At 44.2% G+C, this 21915-nt stretch overlaps 1 protein-coding gene and 1 pseudogene across 6 annotated transcripts in view; both read right to left on the bottom strand.

Annotated features, from left to right (window-relative positions):
* The window catches only part of PTPRT (protein tyrosine phosphatase receptor type T), an 820910-nt gene that overhangs the window by 602430 nt on the left and 196565 nt on the right, over window positions 1-21915 (bottom strand). For all 5 annotated transcript variants that reach the window (XM_050806436.1, XM_050806437.1, XM_050806434.1 and 2 more), the window contains exon 6: window positions 36-329. In XM_050806436.1, coding sequence (XP_050662393.1) covers window positions 36-329 — 294 coding nt within the window. The remainder of the gene's footprint in view (window positions 1-35; window positions 330-21915) is intronic.
* On the bottom strand, window positions 4564-5988 carry LOC126963834 (keratin, type I cytoskeletal 18-like; annotated as a pseudogene). Its single transcript, XR_007729238.1, has one exon. The product of XR_007729238.1 is annotated as a keratin, type I cytoskeletal 18-like (transcript).

The following is a 21915-nucleotide window of genomic DNA, read 5'->3' as shown; positions in this document are numbered from 1 at the left end:
CATAATGGAGCCTGGAAAAAAAAAAAAAATCTTACCTGCACACTTGGTCCTGGTGGTGAGGGGAGGCCCTGGCGGTCCGGTACCCCCCTCACCTGGTCGTGTGAGGAGCACTCGGATCTCATACTCAACGTCGGGGTCCAGATGCCACAGCTTGTAGTTGGGAGAGTCGACTATGTGGGTCTCCGCCCAGGTGCCTGTAGTGGTGCGATATTCCACTTCCTTCAGGATGATGGGGCCATCCCCGATGATGGAGTTGGCATTTGGCTTGATCCACAGGTATGTGGCCCCCACAGCCAGCAGCTCTGGGGGAGCAATGGGCGTGGGAGGCTCTGTAAGACAAGCAATCAGCAAAGGACTGTCAGACTCAAATGATTTACAGAGCAGACTCCGAGCACATGATGACAAGGCATAGAATTCACAACATAGCCACAAAAAATTGTCAGAAAACCCTTTGGATTTTATTTTATTATTTTTATTTTATTTTTTTGAGATGGAGTCTTGCTCTGTCATTCAGACTGGAGTGCAATGGGGCCATCTCAGCTCACTGCAACCTCTGCCTCCCTGATTCAAGCAATTCTCATGCCTCAGCCTCCCAAGTAGCTGGGATTATAGGCGCCTGCCACCACAGCTGGTTAATTTTTGTATTTTTAGTGCAGATGGGGTTTTACCATGTTGGCCAGGCTGGGTCTTGAACTCCTGACTTCAGGTGATTCACTCACCTCAGCCTCCCAAAGTGCTGGGATTACAGGCATGAGCCACCACGCCCGGCCTGAAAACCCTTTTTAAATCCCATTCATGCCCTACTTTAAGGGTTTGCATGTAAGTACCTGAATCAGTATTTCTTCAGTAGCTATATTCAACACCTACCTTATCTCCTTTATTTAAAGGCACGAAAGAAAGAAGGCCATGTGAGGAAATGGTTTTCCCAGAACACAGCAAAGCTGCTGGGTGAATACTCTGTTTTCTAGCCTCAAAGGAAAACCTACTTTTGCTGAAGTGAAGTTTGGCACAAAACCCAGAGGAGCCTAAGGTCTACAAACATTTCTTACACAGAACACATAGATTGTTAGTGGAAGTTCTTTCCAAAGGGTGATAAGAGCCTAAGTAGAAAAGGAATGATGGCACAGCAAGAATTCAGCTTCTGCCTCAACCCCAGCAGGTTTCTTCCAGCAGAGAAAGTCATGGGTCACAGCAGACTCAGCAGGAATGAGGGGTCAAAGGAAGAGTCATGCTGAGTTTTCTTGCATCTGCTCTGTGCTGCCACCTCTCTTCCACTGAGTTCCACACAGTCAGCTAAGTAGACTAAAGGTTCAGCAGGCATGAATTGTGGACTCTTCCTCGCAATTATTAGCCCATGGCAAAGCTACAAAAATTAACGCTTATCTTGTACTTCTTACGTACTTTAAAATCTCACACATATCATTTCATGTAATTCTTCGGACAATATTATCACCTTCACTTTAATGGAGAAAAACAAAACAAAGCGAAACAAAACAAAACAGAGAACCTAAGAAATCAGGTCACCTAACCAAGGTCATGGAGAAGGTAGCGTAAGATGAAACTTACATCTGCATGACTTCCCGGACCAACCTGCACCAAGGAAGGCGGTCTGCCTCTTAATATTCATCTTTAAAAAAATGGAACTGAATATATTGGTTATTTTTATTTGTAGTAAAAATAGCAGAATAAAGAAAACAGAAGAAAGAGAAAATATGAGAAGAAATGGAAGAAAATGGAGAAAAATGGAAGAAAGAAAATCTCTCTACCATCCAACATAGCCATTTTTATTCCTCCATGTTCCATTATGATGTTTATTTATGTACTGACACATTTTTTTGTGTGGTTATAATAACGCATAGACCCAATGTAGATTCATTTTTCCTCCTTCACATATATTGTAAGGATTTTTTTTTTTTTTGCATATATTGCTCGAGCTTTATCATCACTGTCTTTAATATTTATAGAACAATCCATCAGGTTACCACACTAAGCATTCGCTGATTGCTGGATACGTGAGTTGTTAATGTTTTGCTAGGATAAATAATGCTACAATGAACATCTTTGTGCAAATGACTTCAGTCTGTCTTATCTTATGTTTTCTTAGGACCAAGGATATGAACAAGAGGAAACGAAGAGTAGAACAAGGAAGAGGAGAAAGGGGAGGCACAGAGGAGGCACATGAGGGTGGAATACAATGTGCATTTGTTTGAGAACATCTCACTTGTAGAGGGCCTCTGGTTTATTCGCATGGATAGAAGGCAGGTATACATTTTAGCTTGGAACTCAGGTAAGGGCTTTGAGATAGAGACGCACTCAGCACTTCCCTTCTAATTAATTACCTAGAAGCAAAGATTCTCTAGAAACAGAATAATTGCTAGGAAACAGAGGTGGACAATATTTTCTCAGTGTGACTCGAAGCAAATCTTAAGGGACAACTCCAGATTGCCTCTATTATAGCCTGCCATTTGGTCAGAGAAGGAAATTAAGCAGATTAGTCAAGCTAGATGCTTTTCTTTACAAAGCCATGGAGGTTATTACTCAAGACCTTGTTATCTCAAAGGTGTTTGCAAATTGATTTTTGGATAATTTGTTGCAGGTAGAGAAGTTAGGTTGGCAGGCAGATAATTTCTGAGCTCATCCTTTGTGCATGTTAAATATATGGACCCTTTGATTGTTATTATCAACTCTCCAGAGCTCCCATCAGTCTCCAGAGAAGCCCCAGGGGTGATATTTTGCAGCTCTCTGATGACTCTGCCCAATTCCTTAACATAATTATTCACAGACTAGACCTCTATAGAATTAAGAGCAGCAGACTTCAACAGTTTGGGTGCTGAGGGAGTGGCCCCATTTAGTTCTTTTCCATCGACTTTTCACCATGGTTTTCTGCTCTCCTATTTCAGACAGCAGTATTCAGTTGCTGACCGCCAGAAAGAAAATAAAGTATTAAATCTTTCCAAATGGTTAGCTTCTTTTCATGTATTTCTAATGGCTTGTGCAAGTATAGTAACAAACATCCCCTTGAGTATATAAATGTCCCTATCTCAAATGATTTGCGACTTCACACATTTGTGTGCAGATTAGCCACATGGTTACCTCTCCGTCCATCCCCTCAAGAATAGACCACGTAAGTTTAATCACAGTGTTTCCTCTATGTGGCACCAGGGAAGCCATCAGATTATTGTGTGCTTTATTCTTTTCTTTTTTAGTGATCAACTGATTTATAATTGGCATTGTTTAGAAGGCACAGGTACTGGTGGTTCAAAGAGACAGAAGCAAACATATAGCACAGAATGATTTTTTTGGTAAGTAGCACATTATTTTACAAACACATAGAAAAAGCCTATTCTATTTATATCAGTTCTCTATCTCTAAGATGAACTCTTCAAGAAGACAGTATAGGAAATGTACAGGGCCATCCAGTCCAATGGCTAGAGTCATCAGGAAGGAAAAGGAAACCCCCGTGTATCTCATTTGCCAGACAGAGCACTGTGCGCATGAAATCTAATGCAGCCAAGTAAATCAGTGATAACGAAGTGTAATAAAGTCATGATGGGGGTGGCAGAGGCATTTCTGAAGCCTGTGAAATGACCTAATCTGGTCTAGAGGTTAGGGAAGCTCTTGCAGACAGCACTTAGGGGAGTGTTCTGCTGGGACTGCTCATGTTGAGTCTATGAACAAAGAAAAATTCCTGGGGGTCTCCTAGTTCTGAGTTACTTGGGATAGACTGGTAAACAATTAAAACGATGTCCCCTGTACATTCATTCATTCACTCATTCTATGAATGTCGAGTCCCTGCTGCTGCTCACACACTGTCCCAGGCGCAGACACAATCTTGGCTGCATGGAGCTCACCTTCCAGCCTTCACTCAAGGATTGACACAAAGAAGTCAGGAGAGAAGGAAGCTGACTCAGAAGATGTTGAGAAGGAGAGCATCCGAGAATGGAGAGGCCCTGGGAGCCAGACCTAGGTAGGAGCTTATGGATCCATAAAGCGATACACATATACAAAATGGATTACTGCTCAGTGAGAAGAAATAAACCAGCTGCAGATGCAGACACACACAGCAACATGAGTAAATCTCAAAAAAAAATTCATACAAAGGAAAAATAAAAGAAGAATGCATGATGACCCCACTTATGTGAAAAGTTCAAGAACAAGCAAAACTGCTCTATGGTGATAAAAGCCAGAAGCATAGTTACCTAGCAGGCAGGTACTGACTGGGACAGAGCCTGAGGGAAGTTTCTGGGATGTTAGAATGTTCTGTATATGCTGATCTGGGTAATTAAATAATAGAAATCAGAACAGTGTTACTATAAGGGACATGACTGCCTGAAAGAAGGCATGAGAAAAATTTGGGAGGTTATAACCATTTCTGTATCTTAACCAGGGTTATGTAAGACTCATTAAACTGTGAACTTAAAACATAGGTATTTTTATGTATATAAGTGATACCTTAAAAGTTAAAAAAAAATCACAAAAATATGGATATGTGACTCACTAGGTGAAGAGAATGCCACTAATTACTTGAAACTGAACCCCAGAAAATTGGGAGAAAATTAGCCCTTACTTCTTTTTTTTTTTTTTTTTTTTTTTTTTGAACTCTGAACTTTTTATTGGCCTCCTGCTCCCCAAAGGGTACCCTGCTTCTGCTGGCTTAATGCCTCAGAACTTTGGTGTCGTTGGTCTCAGACACCACTTTGCCATCCACTATCCGGCGGGTGGTGGTCTTTTGGATGGTTTGCATGGAGTTGCTGCTGTCCAAGGCATCACCAAGATTGAATTCCTCGCCATCTTCCAGCAGGCGGCGGTAGGTGGCGATCTCAGCTTCCAGCTTGACCTTGATGTTCAACAGGGCCTCATACTCCTGGGCCTGTCGCTGTCCCTCTGCCCAGGTCTGTGCCAGCTCTGACTCCAGGTGCAGCAGGATCCCATTGAGCTGCTCCATCTGTAGGGCATAGCGGGCCTCCACCTCCCTCAGGCTGTTCTCCAAGCTGGCCTTCAGATTTCTCATGGAGTCCAGGTCGATCTCCAAGGACTGGACTGTACGTCTCAGCTCTGTGAGCGTCGTCTCAGCAGCTCCAACCTCGGCGGACTGTGTGGTGACCACTGTGGTGCACTCCTCAATCTGCTGAGACCAGTACTTGTCTAGTTCCTCTCGGTTCTTCCGAGCCAGCTCGTCATATTGGGCCCGGATGTCTGCCATGATCTTGGCGAGGTCCTGAGATTTGGGGGCATCTACCTCCACGGTCAACCCAGAGCTGGCAATCTGGGCTTGTAGGCCTTTTACTTCCTCTTCGTGGTTCTTCTTCATGAAGAGCAGCTCCTCCTTGAGAGCCTCGATCTCTGTCTCCAGCTGCAGTCGAGTGACATTGGTGTCATCAATGACCTTGCGGAGCCCATGGATGTCGTTCTCTACAGACTGGCGCATGGCCAGCTCTGTCTCATACTTGACTCTAAAGTCATCAGCAGCAAGACGGGCATTGTCAATCTGCAGAACGATGCGGGCATTGTCCACAGTATTTGCGAAGATCTGAGCCCTCAGGTCCTCGATGATCTTGAAGTAATGGCTCCAGTCTCTGACCTGGGGTCCCTTCTTCTCCAAGTGCTCCCCGGATTTTGCTCTCCAGCCTCCGGTTCTCGGTCTCCAGGCTCCTCACTCTGTCCAGGTAAGAGGCCAGGCGGTCGTTCAGGCTTTGCATGGTCTCCTTCTCGTTCTAGATGCCTCCCATTCCTGCCAGACCCCCGGCCATCCCTGAGGCCAGGCCCCCGGACCCCATGCCGCCCCGGAAGCTGGTGGAGCGGGACACGGAGATCCGGGAACCAGAACCTCCGGCGCCTGCATAGACACTGGCCGCGCTGCTGACCGGCCGGGCGCCGTAGCTGGGCGCCTGGACAGAGCCCAGGGACCGGTAGTTGGTAGAGAAGGTGGAGCGAGTGGTGAAGCTCATGCTGTATGGGAGGAAGGCGAGACGACAGGACTCAGGCTTTGCCGACATTAGCCCTTACTTCTATACCACTTCCTCCTATCAGCACCATCAGATGCTTGAATTCCTAATAGTTTTCCTAACAAGAGGTTGTTCAGGCACACACCAGTTTCTTATCCATGCGCCTTTTCACATCTAACACAACCAACGCCCTCTCCTTACCAGACTCCACAGCATCATCTGTGCGAAGCCAGGAGTAAGTATTTAACATCTGATGGCACCCTCTGCTCATGAAGTTTGCAACCAGACTAAGGAGGAGGAAGTCTTGCCTTCAGGGAGCTGGGGTCTGAGCTGGGTGATGACATCAGTGCCTTCCAGCCAGGCATCAAAGCACTGCAAGGACAAGGATTCCAGGAGCCATCCATGAGGCCTGGGCAGCAGCAGCCCTGAGCTTCCAAGGCTCTCCTTCAACATGTAGATGGTGAAGTGACCTCTTCATGTAATTCTGCCTCATCCTCAGGCAGCAATCTCCAGAACGATTCTGTCTTTCTTTTCCCTGCTGTGAGCACTTGTAACAGTTTGACTCCCCAGAAATTCCCACAGAGAGCAAAAGTGTTTCAAATAGCTGGAGACAGAGCTGTGCGCATGTATTGTCTGCTCCAGACAGAAATCAAACATTTTGAGAAAAACCAAATGTTACTAAGATGTGAAGTGAGCCTTGATATGATTAAGGTGAGCATAACCTGACCTCCAACACTTTCCACCACATGCCTCACCCTACCTGATCACCGTTTTAATTGCATTTCTATTCACTGACCCTCTAGGTCTGTGGGAATGCCTCCACCCACCCAACGCTAGCCACCAACACAAACCCATTTATACACAGACAGAAACACAATTGTGCCATTCTCATTTCCAGACTTCTTTTGTCTGTGCCATTTTTCCCAACTAGAATGGCTTTCTTTTTACTTTTTTGTTTGTTTGTTTGTTTGTTTTTTTGCTTTGTTTTGAGACAGAGTCTTACCCTGTCACCCAGGTTGGAGTGCAGTGGTGCCATCTCGGCTCACTGCAACCTCCACCTCTTGGGTTCAAGTGATTCTCCTGCCTCAGTCTCCCAAGTAGCTGGGATTACAGGCACCTGTCACCACGTCCAGCTAATTTTTGCATTTTTAGTAGAGATGTGGTTTCGTCATGTTTGCCAGGGTGGTCTTGAACTCCTTATCTCAGATGATCCACCCGCCTCAGCCTCTCAAAGTGCTGGGATTACAGGTGTGAGCCACCGTGCCCAGCCTTCAATTATTTTTAACTAAACCATCCCTATTTTTCTTTTCAAAACTGCTTCATGATGACTTACTTTCATGTAGCACAGGGCTAGGCACAGAGTAGATGTTCGATGCTGATTAGACTTTCTACGATTTATGTGCAACGCTGTTTTCATACAATAATGGACTGAGGATAAAAAGGACTACGTTGGGGCCAGGCTCCAAGCTTTCCTTGACCTTGGCTTACCACTAGCCAGATGTGTGACTCTACTCAATCTTCACGGTCCTCAAATTTATTTTACCTTGACAATGAAAGATTCAAGTCATAAAAGTCCCTAAATTCTCTACCAAGGGCCACAGGGATTCTATGTGTGCTCACTGACCACCCTAACAGTGAGCAATCGGCAGTAGCCCAGGCTTCTCATTCCTCCCTGGCTTGGGCTCAGGGTCCTCGGACACAACGTAAGTAGATATAGCATCAAATCCTCCAATAGGTGCCAACTAGAATAAGTCTTTGTTGGCCGGGCACAGTGACTCATTCCTGTAATCCCAGCATTTTGGGAGGCCAAGGCGGGAGGATCACTTGAGGTCAGGAGTTTGAGACCAGCCTGACCAACATGGTAAAACCCTGTCTCTACTAAAAACACAAAAATTAGCTGGGCACGGTGGTGGGCACTTGTATTCCCAGCTACTCAGGAGGCTAAAGCAGGAGAATTGCTTGGATCTGGGAGGCAGAGGTTGCAGTGAGTCAGGATCATGCCATTGTACTCCAACCTGGGCAACAGAGTGAGAGACTCTGTCTCAAAAAAAAAAAAAAAAAATTAGTCTTTGTGCCCTAACCAAACATACAGCCAATGGTCAATAAACATCTGATGTCTTATTTAAATGGGTAGAAAAAATATTTGATAAGTTTTCCCAAAGTAAGAGGTTGAGGGTGGCAACAAAGAGATGAAAAAGAACAAGAAGTAGGATGTTGTAGAGAATACTGAATGCACCTCTAAGCAAAGGATTGGAAGTATTTAGGGAGAAGACATCAAACAACTGACAGAAAGCAACAATCAAAGACATATGCAAAGAAAACTTCTCTGAAATACCCAAAGGCCCGAGTTTGCAGACTCTGAAGAGCTCAGTGGGTTCCAGGCAAAATCAATGATGAGACTTGAGCTTAAGTACATACTGGCAATATTTCTGAAATACAAAACTAAAGAAAAATTTCCATAAGCCTTCAGAAAAAAATAACAGATATCCATCAAAACAAAATAAAAAGACTAAAAACTCTGGTTCCATGCTTTATTATTACAATTTCAAACATAGGGATGTGATGAGGAAGATGATGAGAATAATCACAAATAACATCATGGGGCCGCTCCCGTGTACTGCACACTTTCAGACACCTGTGACTGCCCTCCGTGCTCTACAGTATCGATTCATTTAGTCCTCACAGCAACTTTATGGTTGGGTAGATACCCATCCAGAGTCAAACAATTAATCATTCAAAAATCCAACACTGAGGCCAAGGCAACCTGCCCGGGGTCTGCACTCCTAACCATTATGATAAAGACAATGGTACATTATGATAAAGACAATGGTACACACACAAGGTCTTAAGGGGGATGTTTCCAGTCCCAAGAATTTTATAGGAGGTTAGTTGTGGTGCATTTTCAAAGTCAGCAGAAAAATGCTCTCAGTTTCTGAAGAATGCAGAAAATAAAATGCAATGTACATGCCTTCCCTTAGAGAAAAACTGCTTGAAGATATACCCTAGTCCACCTTGTGATGAATCAAAATCACGACCTCTAGCATGAGGGAATTGTGATATAAGAAGGATCAGTCCTATGAGATGGTTAGCTACCACAAGACCCTCCTTCCTCAGATGTGAGTCCAGAAGAGGAGCGTGATCTTGTGCCAGGCTGAACTGAACACATAGCCCAATCTGTAAGAAGGGGCAGAATGGCATGCCTTTCATCCACACAGCATTTCGGGAATGCTTAAAAACAAGCAATGTCATTATGAATGGTTAACTTTAGCTTTGGCCATCATCCTGAAAAGGGACATCATAAATTCCTATGAAAAAAGGAATCTCTCCTTCTCTTTGCTGAACTACATTCAACAAACAAATCTCATCTACCTAAGCTTAAAACATCTAGATTTAAATACATGAAAATGTTGACTTTTTCTTATGGTTGTGAGAATATAAGTACTATTTTTTCTTTATTCTGTTTCTTCTTTGATTTTTTTTACAAATGCCTAGTAAACCTGCATTCGTTGCTTATTATAAATATAAGCATTTGAAAGAGGTCAGGTTTTTATATATTTCAAGCTTTCACAACTGGATGCGACCTCTCTTGCAGTTCTATGCTCCCGATCACTTGGAGTGTTTAGCAGTCAGTCTCCCCTCCTATCTGCCCAGGTAGCAGGAGTCAAGAACCACGACTACATCCATTTTCCCAGCAAGTTCCTCACCAACAGCTCACTAGCAAGGAGACATCCTGGCTACCTCTGGGAGCCCCTCGAAGACTTCCACTGTGAGTTGACACTTGACTTTCAGATAATCCTCTAATCATTGCAAACAAACAGTACTTTACCTGTTTCCTCATCTTTCTCTCTATAGTGTCAACACAAAGCAGACAGTACTACTCCCATATTACAGATGAGGACACCAAGGTTACCTAGAAAGCAGCTGTGCCAATACCGCCTGCTCTGTGTCTACAGGCATTGCACTTCCCACCCACCCACAAGCCCCGGTGTTACCACTCCCAGGAGCAGCCCTTACCCAATGAGGGACAGAAGATGGCGGATAAACATCCAGGTTTCCTTGACCCCTAGTAGGACAATGGGGTCCTAGTCTTTTAGATGGCCCTTGGTGGGCCTGAGCACCAGATATCCTCTCTAGCACTACCGGCTCATAGTGCACTCCTTTTTTTGTTGTTGTTGAGACAGAGCCTCACTGTGTCACCCAGGCTGGAGGGCAGTGGCGCGATCTCAGCTCACTGCAGCCTCCGCCTCCCGGGTTCAAGCGATTCTCCTACCTCAGCCTCCTGAGTTGCTAGAACTACAGGTGCTACAGGCACGTGCCACCATGCCCAGTTAATTTTTTGTATTTTTGGTAGAGATGGGGTTTCACCATGTTGGCCAGGATGGTCTGGATCTCCTGACCTTGTGATCTGCCTGCCCTGCTAATTTTTTGTATTTTTAGTAGTGATGGGGTTTCACCATGTTGGCCGGGATGGTCTGGATCTCCTGACCTTGTAATCCGCCCGCCTTGGCCTCCCAAAGTGCTGGGATTCCAGGCATGAGCCACCATGCCCCGTCCAGGGCACAGGATTAAGAAGTATTTCTGGGATTCCAGGCGTGAGCCACCGCACCCAGCCCACAGTGCTGGGATTCCAGGCATGAGCTGCCTTGCTAGGCCCACAGTACACTCTTTATGGGGCTTTCTTTCTTCTCAGTCTCCCTTCCTCTCCTCCTTACCAATGTTCCCTACAACTTAGAGAAACTATTTGCAAATCCATGCTAAACGATCTGTTTTTAGGGGAAATCCAGCCTAAGATATTATGAAAACCAGAGAAAGTTACTTAACCTCTTTGTGTCTCAAATGCCTCATCTGTAAAATGGGGATATAGCAACATCTTCCTCACGGGAGTTGCCATAAAGATTGTATAAAGTATTAGAGTCGACACTTTAGAAGAGTTCCTACATAAAACAAGTAAACTGTCTTCGCTACTAATATCATCATTCTCCCAACCAGCCACCGATGAGCCATTCAGCTGTCAGTGAGAACCTTAACTGATACTCTCATTTTGTGCTCCCAACAGAGAGACACAAAGATCCCATCAAATGCATTCCCCTTCCTATGTCAGGATAAAGAGAGTCTACAGTAATGTCAGTGTGTACTCCTGCCAAAACTCCCACCAGCAAATCAATTTAAGAGCTCAGCCTCAGTCTACTTAACACCATCGTGTCGCAACCAGTGAAGTCATTCAGAAATGCGTAATTCAATAACGACTTAGCACCAGATGAGGTTTTATGATCCGCAACACTCTGTCTGCCCTGGCTCCCCTTTATCCCCCAACACCTCAACATTTTCAAGATTATTATTTGCTGGGCCACTTCCCAAAATTAAGAGCAGAGTAATCATTCTAGAAGAACCTTCCTTTCCTTGCCTGCTAATCAGGAGTCCTCAGAAAGCATGAATCAAGAGTCTGTCACCTCCAAACAGGGGGCTAGGAGAAGCTGGATTCTAAAGCTTTGGAATCAAAGGCCATGCTTCAGGAGCGCCTTGTTCCAGGGCAGCATGGGTTCACAAATGGGCACTCTTCTCTCCCCTCCCCCACCTCGGCCAAGCAGCTCTGCTATGAAGAATGGGTGAAGAAAACTCCTGCCTTATCCAGCTTGGATCTTTGAGTTCCAGAGACAACCACGTCTGTACACCCACAGGATGGTGAGAACTGCTATTATTACTATCATACGGCAAGGACAAATAACATTCTCATAACGTTCACTGTGTGCCTGGCTCTATTTCCGATTTACATACAAACTCATTTATTCCTCATATCACACTGGAAAGTAAGTACTATTCTAGTATGCATTTACAGATGAGGAAACTAAAGGAGTGTGCTAGTATTCAGCTCTGGTCTTTTTGCTTCAAGCCCACCCTGTTACATCAGTTATGTAATTCTGGAGCTGGGACCCTACTAACGATACCTCTAAACCACCTTGCCAGCTGGCTTTGGTCCAGTCCTAGTGATGGGAGACTTCAGATGGAGACTGGGATGCTGGAAGAAGGAAGAAGATGCTCTCTTTCTGTTTCAAGGTCCTTGTAGCATCGCTCTAGCAATAGGGGCTACTGCGCTCCAGGCCTGAATCTCTTCTGGTCTTCCCAGCACCTATGGTACAGTCTCTTTTTGAAGGAACTAACAGAACCTAGGCCATGCCCCTTACAGCTGCAGTACAATCTGTGGGGTCCCCTTCCTCAGAGGTCTCAGAATCAGCCCCACTGTGCTCCTCCTACAGACTTCTAGGTACCATAACCCCTCCTATTCCATTTTGTTACCCCAGTCCCAGGTGTGGTCGCCACTTCCTGCCATTTTTGGCTACCTTAGCATCCCATTTTTGCACTAACAGCCTTTCATCGTTGTGTAACAGATTTCCTTCAATAAAAACCCTCTGTTTGAAATACCTGGTGTGATTTAGGGCTTCCCTCCTGGACCCTGATTCATATCAATAGATATTATAATTATCTTTATTTTTCACATGAGGAGACTAAGGTACCAAGTGCCCAAGGTCATGTGGCTAGTCAGTGAGTGTGCTGGGATACTCAGGCTGTCTTGCTCTAGGGGCCATGATTTTAACTCACACACTGAGCTGATGCCCCACTGTTCTCAGAACCCTGCTCAGCAACACAGTGAGGCAGGTACACGAAGGCTGGGGGATACCATACTTTGCCTAACAAACAAGTAATGAGGGCTGACTCTGCTATGTTTTGGGGATGTGGAATCAAAGCAAGTAACTGTCTCTACCCTAGAGGAGACCAAGAGACTAGGGAAGGATGCAGAAACCAATGAGCTGCAGAAGAAAGTGATACAGGCTGAGAAGTGGCAGGGCCAGAGTCCTGTGGACTCATACAGGCATGTGGTATTGATACGGACAGGAGACAGGGAAGTACTGGGTAGAAGAGGGTGGCTCCCCAGTAAAGGCCCCATCTTCAAACCTGAAGACCCAAGGCCCTAAGTCAGGACAGACATTTCTGTTTTTGCATCCAAAAAGTTGCCTTTTGGCCCACCACACCTCCAATCCTGCCCCCATATAAACCCAAGACCTTAGTGGGCACACACACAAGTGGCTGAACATTGGAACCAGCAGACCAGTGACAACAGAACAATGTGGCAGAGAAAGACAGAAGAGAAAGGATGTCTGGACACTGAGGGGAGTTCAGCTGGGGGCAGTCAGACAAGAATCTGCCACTGGGCAGCCCGACTCCTGGGAAAGACCACCTTCCCAATCCATCCTCCCCTTCTGGCTCCCCATCCATCTCACTGAGAGCCACCTCCACCAATAAAACCTTGCATTCATCATTTGAGCCCACATGTGATCCAATTCTTCTGGTACAGTGGGCAACTGAAGGAGCGAGCCACACTCCCGTTTCACATCCTGCAAGGGAGATAAGGAAACTCTCCCATTTCAGTATCATACACAGAATAGTGGCCCCAAAAGATGCTCGAGTCCTAATCCCCAAAACTTATATAGACTCCAAAACTTATATAGACTCTGAAGCTGTGATTAAGTTAAAGATCTTGAACAGGGAGAGTATCCTGGATATGCAGTATCCTGGATAAGTGAAGAAGGGAGGCGGGAGAGTCGGATAGAGCAATTGGAAGATGTTACATGTTCTGGCTCTGAAGATGGAGAAAGGGACCACTAGGCAGGGAAAGTTGGTGACATCTAGAGTCTACAAAAGGCAAGGGAACGGACTCTCCCCTAGAGTCAAAGGAACACAGCCCTGCTAACCCATTTTAGACTTCTGACCTCCAATGCTATAAGATCATAAATTTGTGTTGTCTTAGACCACTAACTTTGTGATTGGGTACAGCAGCATTAGAAAACTAATACAGCCGGGCACGGTGGCTCACGCCTGTAATCCCAGCACTTTGGGAGGCTGAGGCGGGCAGATCACTAGGTCAGGAGATGGAGACCATCCTGGCTAACATGGTAAAACCCCATCTCTACTAAAAATACAAAAAATTAGCCGGGTGTGGCAGCGGACGCCTGTAGTCCCAGCTACTTGGGAGGCTGAGGCAGGAGAACGGTGTGAACCTGGGAGGCGGAGCTTGCAGTGAGCGGAGATTGTGCCATTGCACTCCAGCCTGGGCGACAGAGCGAGACTCCATCTCAAGAAAAAAAAAGAAAAAAGAAAAAAAAGAAAACGAATACAAGGGGAGATATCCAAATTAGATGGAGGATGTTAGGGAAGGCTTCCTAGAGCAATCAAATCATGACCTTGGTCTTGAAGGAAGGGGAGAGTCTAACAGGCACAAGGGTGGGGTTACTCACAAAGACAAGACTGGGTCATGCAGGGATGGTATATCCTCCTGAAACACAGGTGATGGGGAGCAGGGGTGGAGGACAGCAAAAAGGCAATCAGAGAGGTCAAAAGGGACCCAGTCAGGAATGGTCTTCCTCCTGAAGCTGTGTAAGCAGTGGTGTCATGCAGGCACAAGAGTTTTAGGGACAACTCCTCTGAGTGCAAGGTGAAGAATGGGTCTAAGGGAGAGAAACACAGGAGGACCAATAAGGAAGTTGTGTCAATTACACCGAGGAAAGAAATGATGGAGGCATAACCCAAGTAATGGCCATGGGGCTGGAGAGGCAGAGGCAGAGGAACTAGGCAGAGGGTTGGGAGACTGAAAGGATAGGACTTGATCATGTCATGGATTGAATGTAAGGAGCAAGGCATATGGACCAGTACAAGGCTACTGTTCAACATGCTGGGTGAGTCTCCCCTTGACCTCCACAATGCCTGCCCAGCCCATATAAGTGGAAGTCTACCTCAATTTCCCTGTGCAGCACCCCAGTGCTCTGTGCTAGCTTCTCCAAATTATGCCCAATACACTCATCCCTTTGCATTTTCATATTCACTTCCACTTACAAAAGGAAGTGTGGTGTACTAGAAAGTAAAAGATCACTGGGTCAGAAAGAGGTTGCCTTGCAACCTCTATTACTTAATAGTGTGACATTAAGAAAGTGATATAACTCTCTTGTGGCTCAGTTTCTTCCCATGTAAAATCAGGGTCCTGGATTATACCTCACTGGGTCCTTGTGAAGATCAAGTAAGTGCCTGAAAAATGACAGGCCCTACATAAACGTGAGTTATTCCTTTCTTCCCATGGCTATTAGCTGTGGACCCCTGTGCTGGTCTTTCTCCCCATTCCACAGCTTTCTCCTGTAATAGGCCATTCAGCACAGCACCTGTAGCCTCCTAAGATGCCCACTCTGAGCATCTGAGCTCTCAGGACACCTTGGGTTCATGCATCACATGTATCACATACAATAAAATCAATGTCAGCTTTATGCATGTGGAAGCCACTAATCTCCCACCAGGACAGGCAACTCACTTTCAGAAAGCCCCAGAGGAAAAACACAGTAGCTGCCATAAGAGAACAAATATGACAAGAAGGCAAAGTAGAGAGAAAGTGGGTGGTAGGGAGCAAGGGAAGAAACATGCAACTCCGGGCAACCTGAGTCGAGGCAGCTTCGTCAGTTGCTACGCTACCGGCCACAGCAAGAAAGGCTTATGCAGAAGGTGTCTGTGGCTTTAGAGATACTGTTATTTTGCAAATTCTTCTCCTTGGCCTATCCCTATGTGCAAGGGGGAGATGCATAATTAGTCTCTAAGCTGCTGAAATGGCTAGAAATGACTAGAAGTATTGACTGCTCTGAAGTGTCAGGAAGGGGTGTCCAGATGGATTAAGAGGCTTATCCATAGAGCCTACTCAGTTTGTGGGAAGAGTTAAAGAGATGACAGCCCCCCTTACGCAAAGGAACTGAAAAATTAGCTTCTTCCAAATCCCCCCTTGTTCCCCTAGGGCTGCCTCTGCCCCTGCCGTATCTTGCCTGAAGAGAGACTAAGCACAGCCTAACTCACTGCTCTTTGGGAAAGGACTTCGAAACAACAAAATCCTGCAAGGTCCCATAGACCTCGGTCCCTGTCTCCAAAAGCCATGATTCTGACTACGCCAGATGCACACTGGGCTCCAAGAACAGAGTTAGTGGCTTCATGCTGTTGTCCACCACAGGTCACTGTCTCTAGGTGCTTCTGTGGAGGAAGAGAACGTGAGGAAACAGGAAGGAAAAGGTAAATGTATTGCTTATGACATTGCAGGCACTGTTCTAGGTATTTCTAACATCTTATTCATATATTTCTCAAGCATAGGCCCAGGGAACTCAATGACATATACAGTGATTTCCAAGGGCCCAGAGAAAGCAAGAGTCTTTAGCTAGAACATCTTGGAACAAAATCCCGCTTGAAGGTATTGGGTAAGTTTGAATTTTAACACACACAAAATGTTTCAATGAAATACCACCTTTACACAAATTCTTTCAGAGACTCCAAAGAGAAGAACTACTTCCAAACTTATTTTACAAGCCCAGGATAACTTTCATTCCACGAGTTCACAAAGATATCACATGAAACTTTTAGGCCAATCTCCCTCATAAACATGTAAACTAAAATCCTACATTACTGTCTTACCAAGCCAATCCTGTGATATATAAAATGAATAACAGCAGTGACAGACTGGATTAAGAAAATGTGGCACATATACACCATGGAATACTATGCAGCCATAAAAAAGGATGAGTTTGTGTCCTTTGTAGGGACATGGATGCAGCTGGAAACCATCATTCTCAGCAAACTATCGCAAGAACAGAAAACCAAACACCGCATGTTCTCACTCACAGGTGGGAACTGAACAATGAGATCACTTGGACTCGGTAAGGGGAACATCACACACCGGGGCCTATCACGGGGAGGGGGGAGGGGGGAGGGACTGCATTGGGAGTTATACCTGATGTAAATGACGAGTTGATGGATGCTGACGAGTTGATGGGTGCAGCACGCCAATATGGCACAGGTATACATATGTAACAAACCTGCACGTTATCCACATGTACCCTAGAACTTAAAGTATAATAAAAAAAATAAAAAATAAAATAAATAAAATAAATAACAGATTATAACCACATTGGGTTTATTCTGGGACTATAAGATTGGTTTAATACAAGAAAATCCATCAGTATTACTCATCATATTAACAAACTGAAAGATAAAAATCACATAATTGTCTCAAGAGATGCTGAGGAAGCACTTGATGGAAATCAACAGTCATTCATGATAAAACTCTTAGCAAACTAGAAATAGAAGCAAAGTCCTATAACGTGACAAAACATTACTCTAACATCATAATCAATGGTAAAATACTACACACTTTTCCCTGATTTCCTCAATTCTACTGGTAGTTTCAGCCAATACAATGAGGCAAGAAAAAGAAATAAAAGATATAAATGTTGGAAAGGAAGTAATAAAGCTTTCATTATTCATAGACTACATAATTGTGTGTAAAAAAATTCTTTAAAAATCTCAAATTATGATAAAAACTAACAAGTTAATTTAGAAAAGTTCCATAGATTAAATATAAACAATTATAAAATCATATTTAAAAGGTGCCATTTACCCAACCAGTGGTAACAGACATCATAATAATGACCTCTAAGGGAAGGAGTAGTTAGTTGACTGGGAAGAAACATGACGAAACTAGGTACCGCAATAATTTACACCTTGATTTGGAAGATGGTTATATGGATGCACATGTATGTGAAAGTCAATAAGCTATCCACATAAGGTTAATGCACTTTATGCCCTTTACTGCATTTGGTTCTACTTCGATAACAAACAAATTGAATAATTACTTACAAAAGCACTAGCAAAGTATTAAAATATCTCAGGATGTATATATACTTATATGTGCATATGTGTATGTGTATATACATGTATTCTTCTTCACTGAAAACTGTCAAACATTACTGGGATACATTTTTAAAGATCCAAATAAACAGAGAGATAGTCCATGCTCATGAATTAAAAGAATCAATATTGTAAAGTTATATGTTCTCCTTATGTTGAATTATATGCTGTCCTAATAAAATGTCTGTCAGGCTTTCTAGATAATCTGACAAACTTATTCTGAAGTTTATATAAAAATGCAAAAGGCCAGGAATACTCAAAGCAGTATTTAAAAAGGAAAAGAAAGAGAGCTTACCTTTTAGGAAACAAAGATTTATTATTAAGCTACAGTAATTAAGAAAATGAGGTATTAAGCTACAGTAATTAAGAAATTGAAAAACAGTTCAAGAAACAATGGAGTCAAGAAACAAATCCACATATAAATAATCACTTGATTTGTGATACAGTTGACACTTCACTGTGGTAGGAGAAGTATATTCTCAACAAAAAAATTAGGATTATTTAGGCATCCATATTAAAGAAAAGAACGTGAACATTGAGTCCTACTTTACATTATTAAAAAAGTCAATTCCAGGGTACTATAGAACTATATATAAAAGGTAAACAATAGGATTTATATAAAATAGAATGTTTCTGACCTTCGGGTAGGCAAACATTTTTCGACAAGCATAAAACCATAATCCATAAGGAAAGTGAGGCGGACCACAGGCGTTTCTCATGCTACTCCTTATAACCACATCCACCTCCCTCCCCACTTCCCCACCTCATTGCTCACCCCTGGGAAACACCAGTCTGTTTTCCACTTCTAAAATTTTGTCATTTCAAAAAAGACAACATATAATCTCTTGAGATTGTTTTTATCATCTGCCATCACACCCTGGAAATTAGTCCAGATTTGTTTGTTTGTTTTTGTTTGTTTTTGAGACAGAGTCTCGTTCTGTCGCCTAAGCTGAAGTGCAGAGGTGCGATCTCAGCTCACTGCAAGCTCCACCGCCCGGGGTTCACGCCATTCTCCTGCCTCAGCCTCCTGAGTAGCTGGGACTACAGGCGCCCGCCACCACGCCTGGCTAATTTTTTGTATTTTTAGTAGAGATGGGGTTTCACCGTGTTAGCCAGGATGGTCTCGATCTCCTGACCTCGTGATCCACCTGCCTCAGCCTCCCAAAGTGCTGGGATTACAGGCGCCCACCACCACGCCCGGCTAATTTTTTGTATTTTTAGTAGAGATGGGGTTTCACTGTGTTAGCCACAGCGAAACACACTGAGTCTCCTGACCTCATGATCCACCTGCCTCGGCCTCCCAAAGTACTGGGATTACAGGCATGAGCCACCGTGCCCAGCCTAGTCCAGGTTTTTGTGTGCATGGATAATTCATTTATTTTTGTTGCTATGTAGTTGCTATGTGATATACATATGGGTCCATTGTTGTGGTGAATGCTGTTTACCATTTTCCTGTTAAGGGTCATCTAGGCTGTTTTCAGGTTTTTGTTGTTAAAATAAAACTGCCATGAATAGTTACATATAGATTTTTGTGTAAACATAAGTTTTCATTTTTCTGGGGTAAATTCCTTGGAGTTCAATCTCTGGGTCATACGGAATTCAGAACTATCAAACTGGTTTCCACAGTGTCTACAGCATTTTACATTACTACCATCAATGTATGAGTGGTCCAGTTCCTCACCTGTACTGGTATAGTCATTATTTCATTTTAGCCATTCTGATAAGTATGTAGTGATGTCTCATTGTGGTTTTAATTTATACTACCTTAATGGCTAATAGTATGGAACATCTTTTCAAGTGTTTATCTGCCATTTGTACAGCCTTAGTGAAGCTTGATAGCCGGTTCTGGCTGGGGTCACTCAGAAGGCTACAAGCAGGGTGTCTACTGTGGTTACAGTCCTCTCAGGGCCTGACTAGGATAGGACCTGCTCCCAAGCTCACAGTGCTCCTGGCTGTCTTCAGAAGACTCACTTCAAAGATCATTCATGGCTGGGCGTGGTGGCTCATGCCTGTAATCCCAGCGCTTTGGGAGTATGAGGAAGAAGGATGAAATGTCTCATCACATCTCTTGCTCATTTTCTAATTGTTTTGTCATTGAGTTTTAAGAATTCTTGATATATTCTAGATACTAGTCCTTCATCATATGTACGGTTGGCAAATATTTTCTCTCACTCTGTAGCTTGTCTTTTCATCCTCTTTGCCTGAGCTTTCACAGAGCAAAAATTTTAACTTTAATAAGGTTCCATTTATCAATTTTTCAGTTAGAAATCATGCTTTTGATGTCAGGTCTACATTAACTTGCTACTTTTAATTATACTCTAATTTATCAGAGCTCACAAATCCATTCAGATTCCTGATGAAATTGTGCTCAAATATTCAGTTGACAAACACACAACTACACTTGGTTCTATTTCCTACCATAGAGTTTCTGAATAACAGATATGCTGAAAAACATGTCTGGATTGTTTTGAAAGTTTTAGTGGTATTTAATTTTTTAGAAGTTTAATATTTCAAAAATTATGTTTTCGATGAGGATGATGAATAGTTAATTTAAAATAAGAAAATTAAAGAATATACTCAAAACTGTTAAAAAGATGTAAGACCATACAATTTGGAACAACCTACAAACTGGGAAGCATGTATCTAACATGGCACTGTCCTTCAGAGTCTTTTCATTGAACTTAACAAGGAAGAAGATGGGATCACTACTCCAAGTTCGATTAATGATTCATTAGTAAGTGGCTGTCAATCTGGAAAATGTAAGATAGACTTAGATACTTATTCAATATGCGACTTTTACTACTGTAAATCTTCAAAGGGCTAAAACTTGATATCTCTTGTGCAAGAAAATCTGGCAACACCTGCAGAAGACCATCACCTCTGTGGTGACATTTGAAGACCAATTATTGGCAGCCTCCAGCCTCTACAATGACCCTCAGTGATTCCCTCCTCCTGTCATTCATGGCCTTGGGTAACCCTGTCACTTTGAGTAGGCTGGACCTCGTGACTCGCTTCTAGCAGAGTACAGCAAAAGCGATGTGATAGTATTTCTGAGATTCTGTTATACTAAGTCTACCATTTTACTTGCCTCTCTCTCTTCTCCTCTCTTCCCCTTCCTTCTCTCCCCTTTTCCTCTGCTCTTCCCTCCCTTTTCTTCCCTCTCCCCTAAACCCTCTTTTTCTATCTCCCAATCATCTCTCTCTTTCTCCTTCCTCTCCTCACTTTCCCCGATCTCTTTTTTCCTCTCTCTCTCTTCCTGTTCCCCTTACTCCTCCCTCTTCTCTCTCCCTTTTCATCTTTCTGTTTGCCTTCCTCCCTTCCTTCCCTCCCTCCCCCCTCTCCCATTCTCCTTTCTCTTTTCTCTGTTTTCGCTCTCTGCCATGTCGTTCTGTCGCCCAGGCTGGAGTGCAGTGGCATTATCTCACTGCAAGCTCCGCCTCCTGGGTTCACGCCATTCTCCTGCCTCAGCCTCCTGAGTAGCTGGAACTACAGGCATCCACCACCATGCCCGGCTAATTTTTTGTATTTTTAGTAGAGATGGGGTTTCACCATGTTTGCCAGGATGGTCTGGATCTCCTGACCTCGTGATTCACCCACCTTGGCCTCCCAAAGCGCTGGGATTACAGGCGTGAGCCACCACGCCTGGCCATGAATGATCTTTGAAGTGAGTCTTCTGAAGACAGCCAGGAGCGCCGTGAGCTTGAGAGCAGGTCCTATCCTAGTCAGGCCCTGAGAGGACTGTAGCCACAGTAGACACCCTGCTTGCAGCCTTCTGAGTGACCCCAGCCAGAACCAGTTATCAAGCTGCACTAAAGCTCCCAACACATTCCTGTGAGATAATAAATGTTTCTTAAGACGCTTTATTTCGGCCGGGCGCGGTGGCTCAAGCCTGTAATCCCAGCACTTTGGGAGGCCGAGACGGGCGGATCACGAGGTCAGGAGATCGAGACCATCCTGGCTAACCCGGTGAAACCCCGTCTCTAGTAAAAAAATACAAAAAAATAGCCGGGCGAGGTGGCGAGCGTCTGTAGTCCCAGCTACTCGGGAGGCTAAGGCAGGAGAATGGCGTAAACCCGGGAGGCGGAGCTTGCAGTGAGCCGAGATCCGGCCACTGCACTCCAGGCTGGGCGACAGAGCGAGACTCCGTCTCAAAAAAAAAAAAAAAAAAGACGCTTTATTTTATAACGTAGTCATAGACGACTAATACATC

Source organism: Macaca thibetana, chromosome 10 (assembly GCF_024542745.1).
Source record: "Macaca thibetana thibetana isolate TM-01 chromosome 10, ASM2454274v1, whole genome shotgun sequence".
NCBI lineage: Eukaryota > Metazoa > Chordata > Mammalia > Primates > Cercopithecidae > Macaca > Macaca thibetana.
The sequence above is the reverse complement of the archived record's forward strand: the minus strand, read 5'-3'. Positions and strand labels throughout refer to the sequence as shown.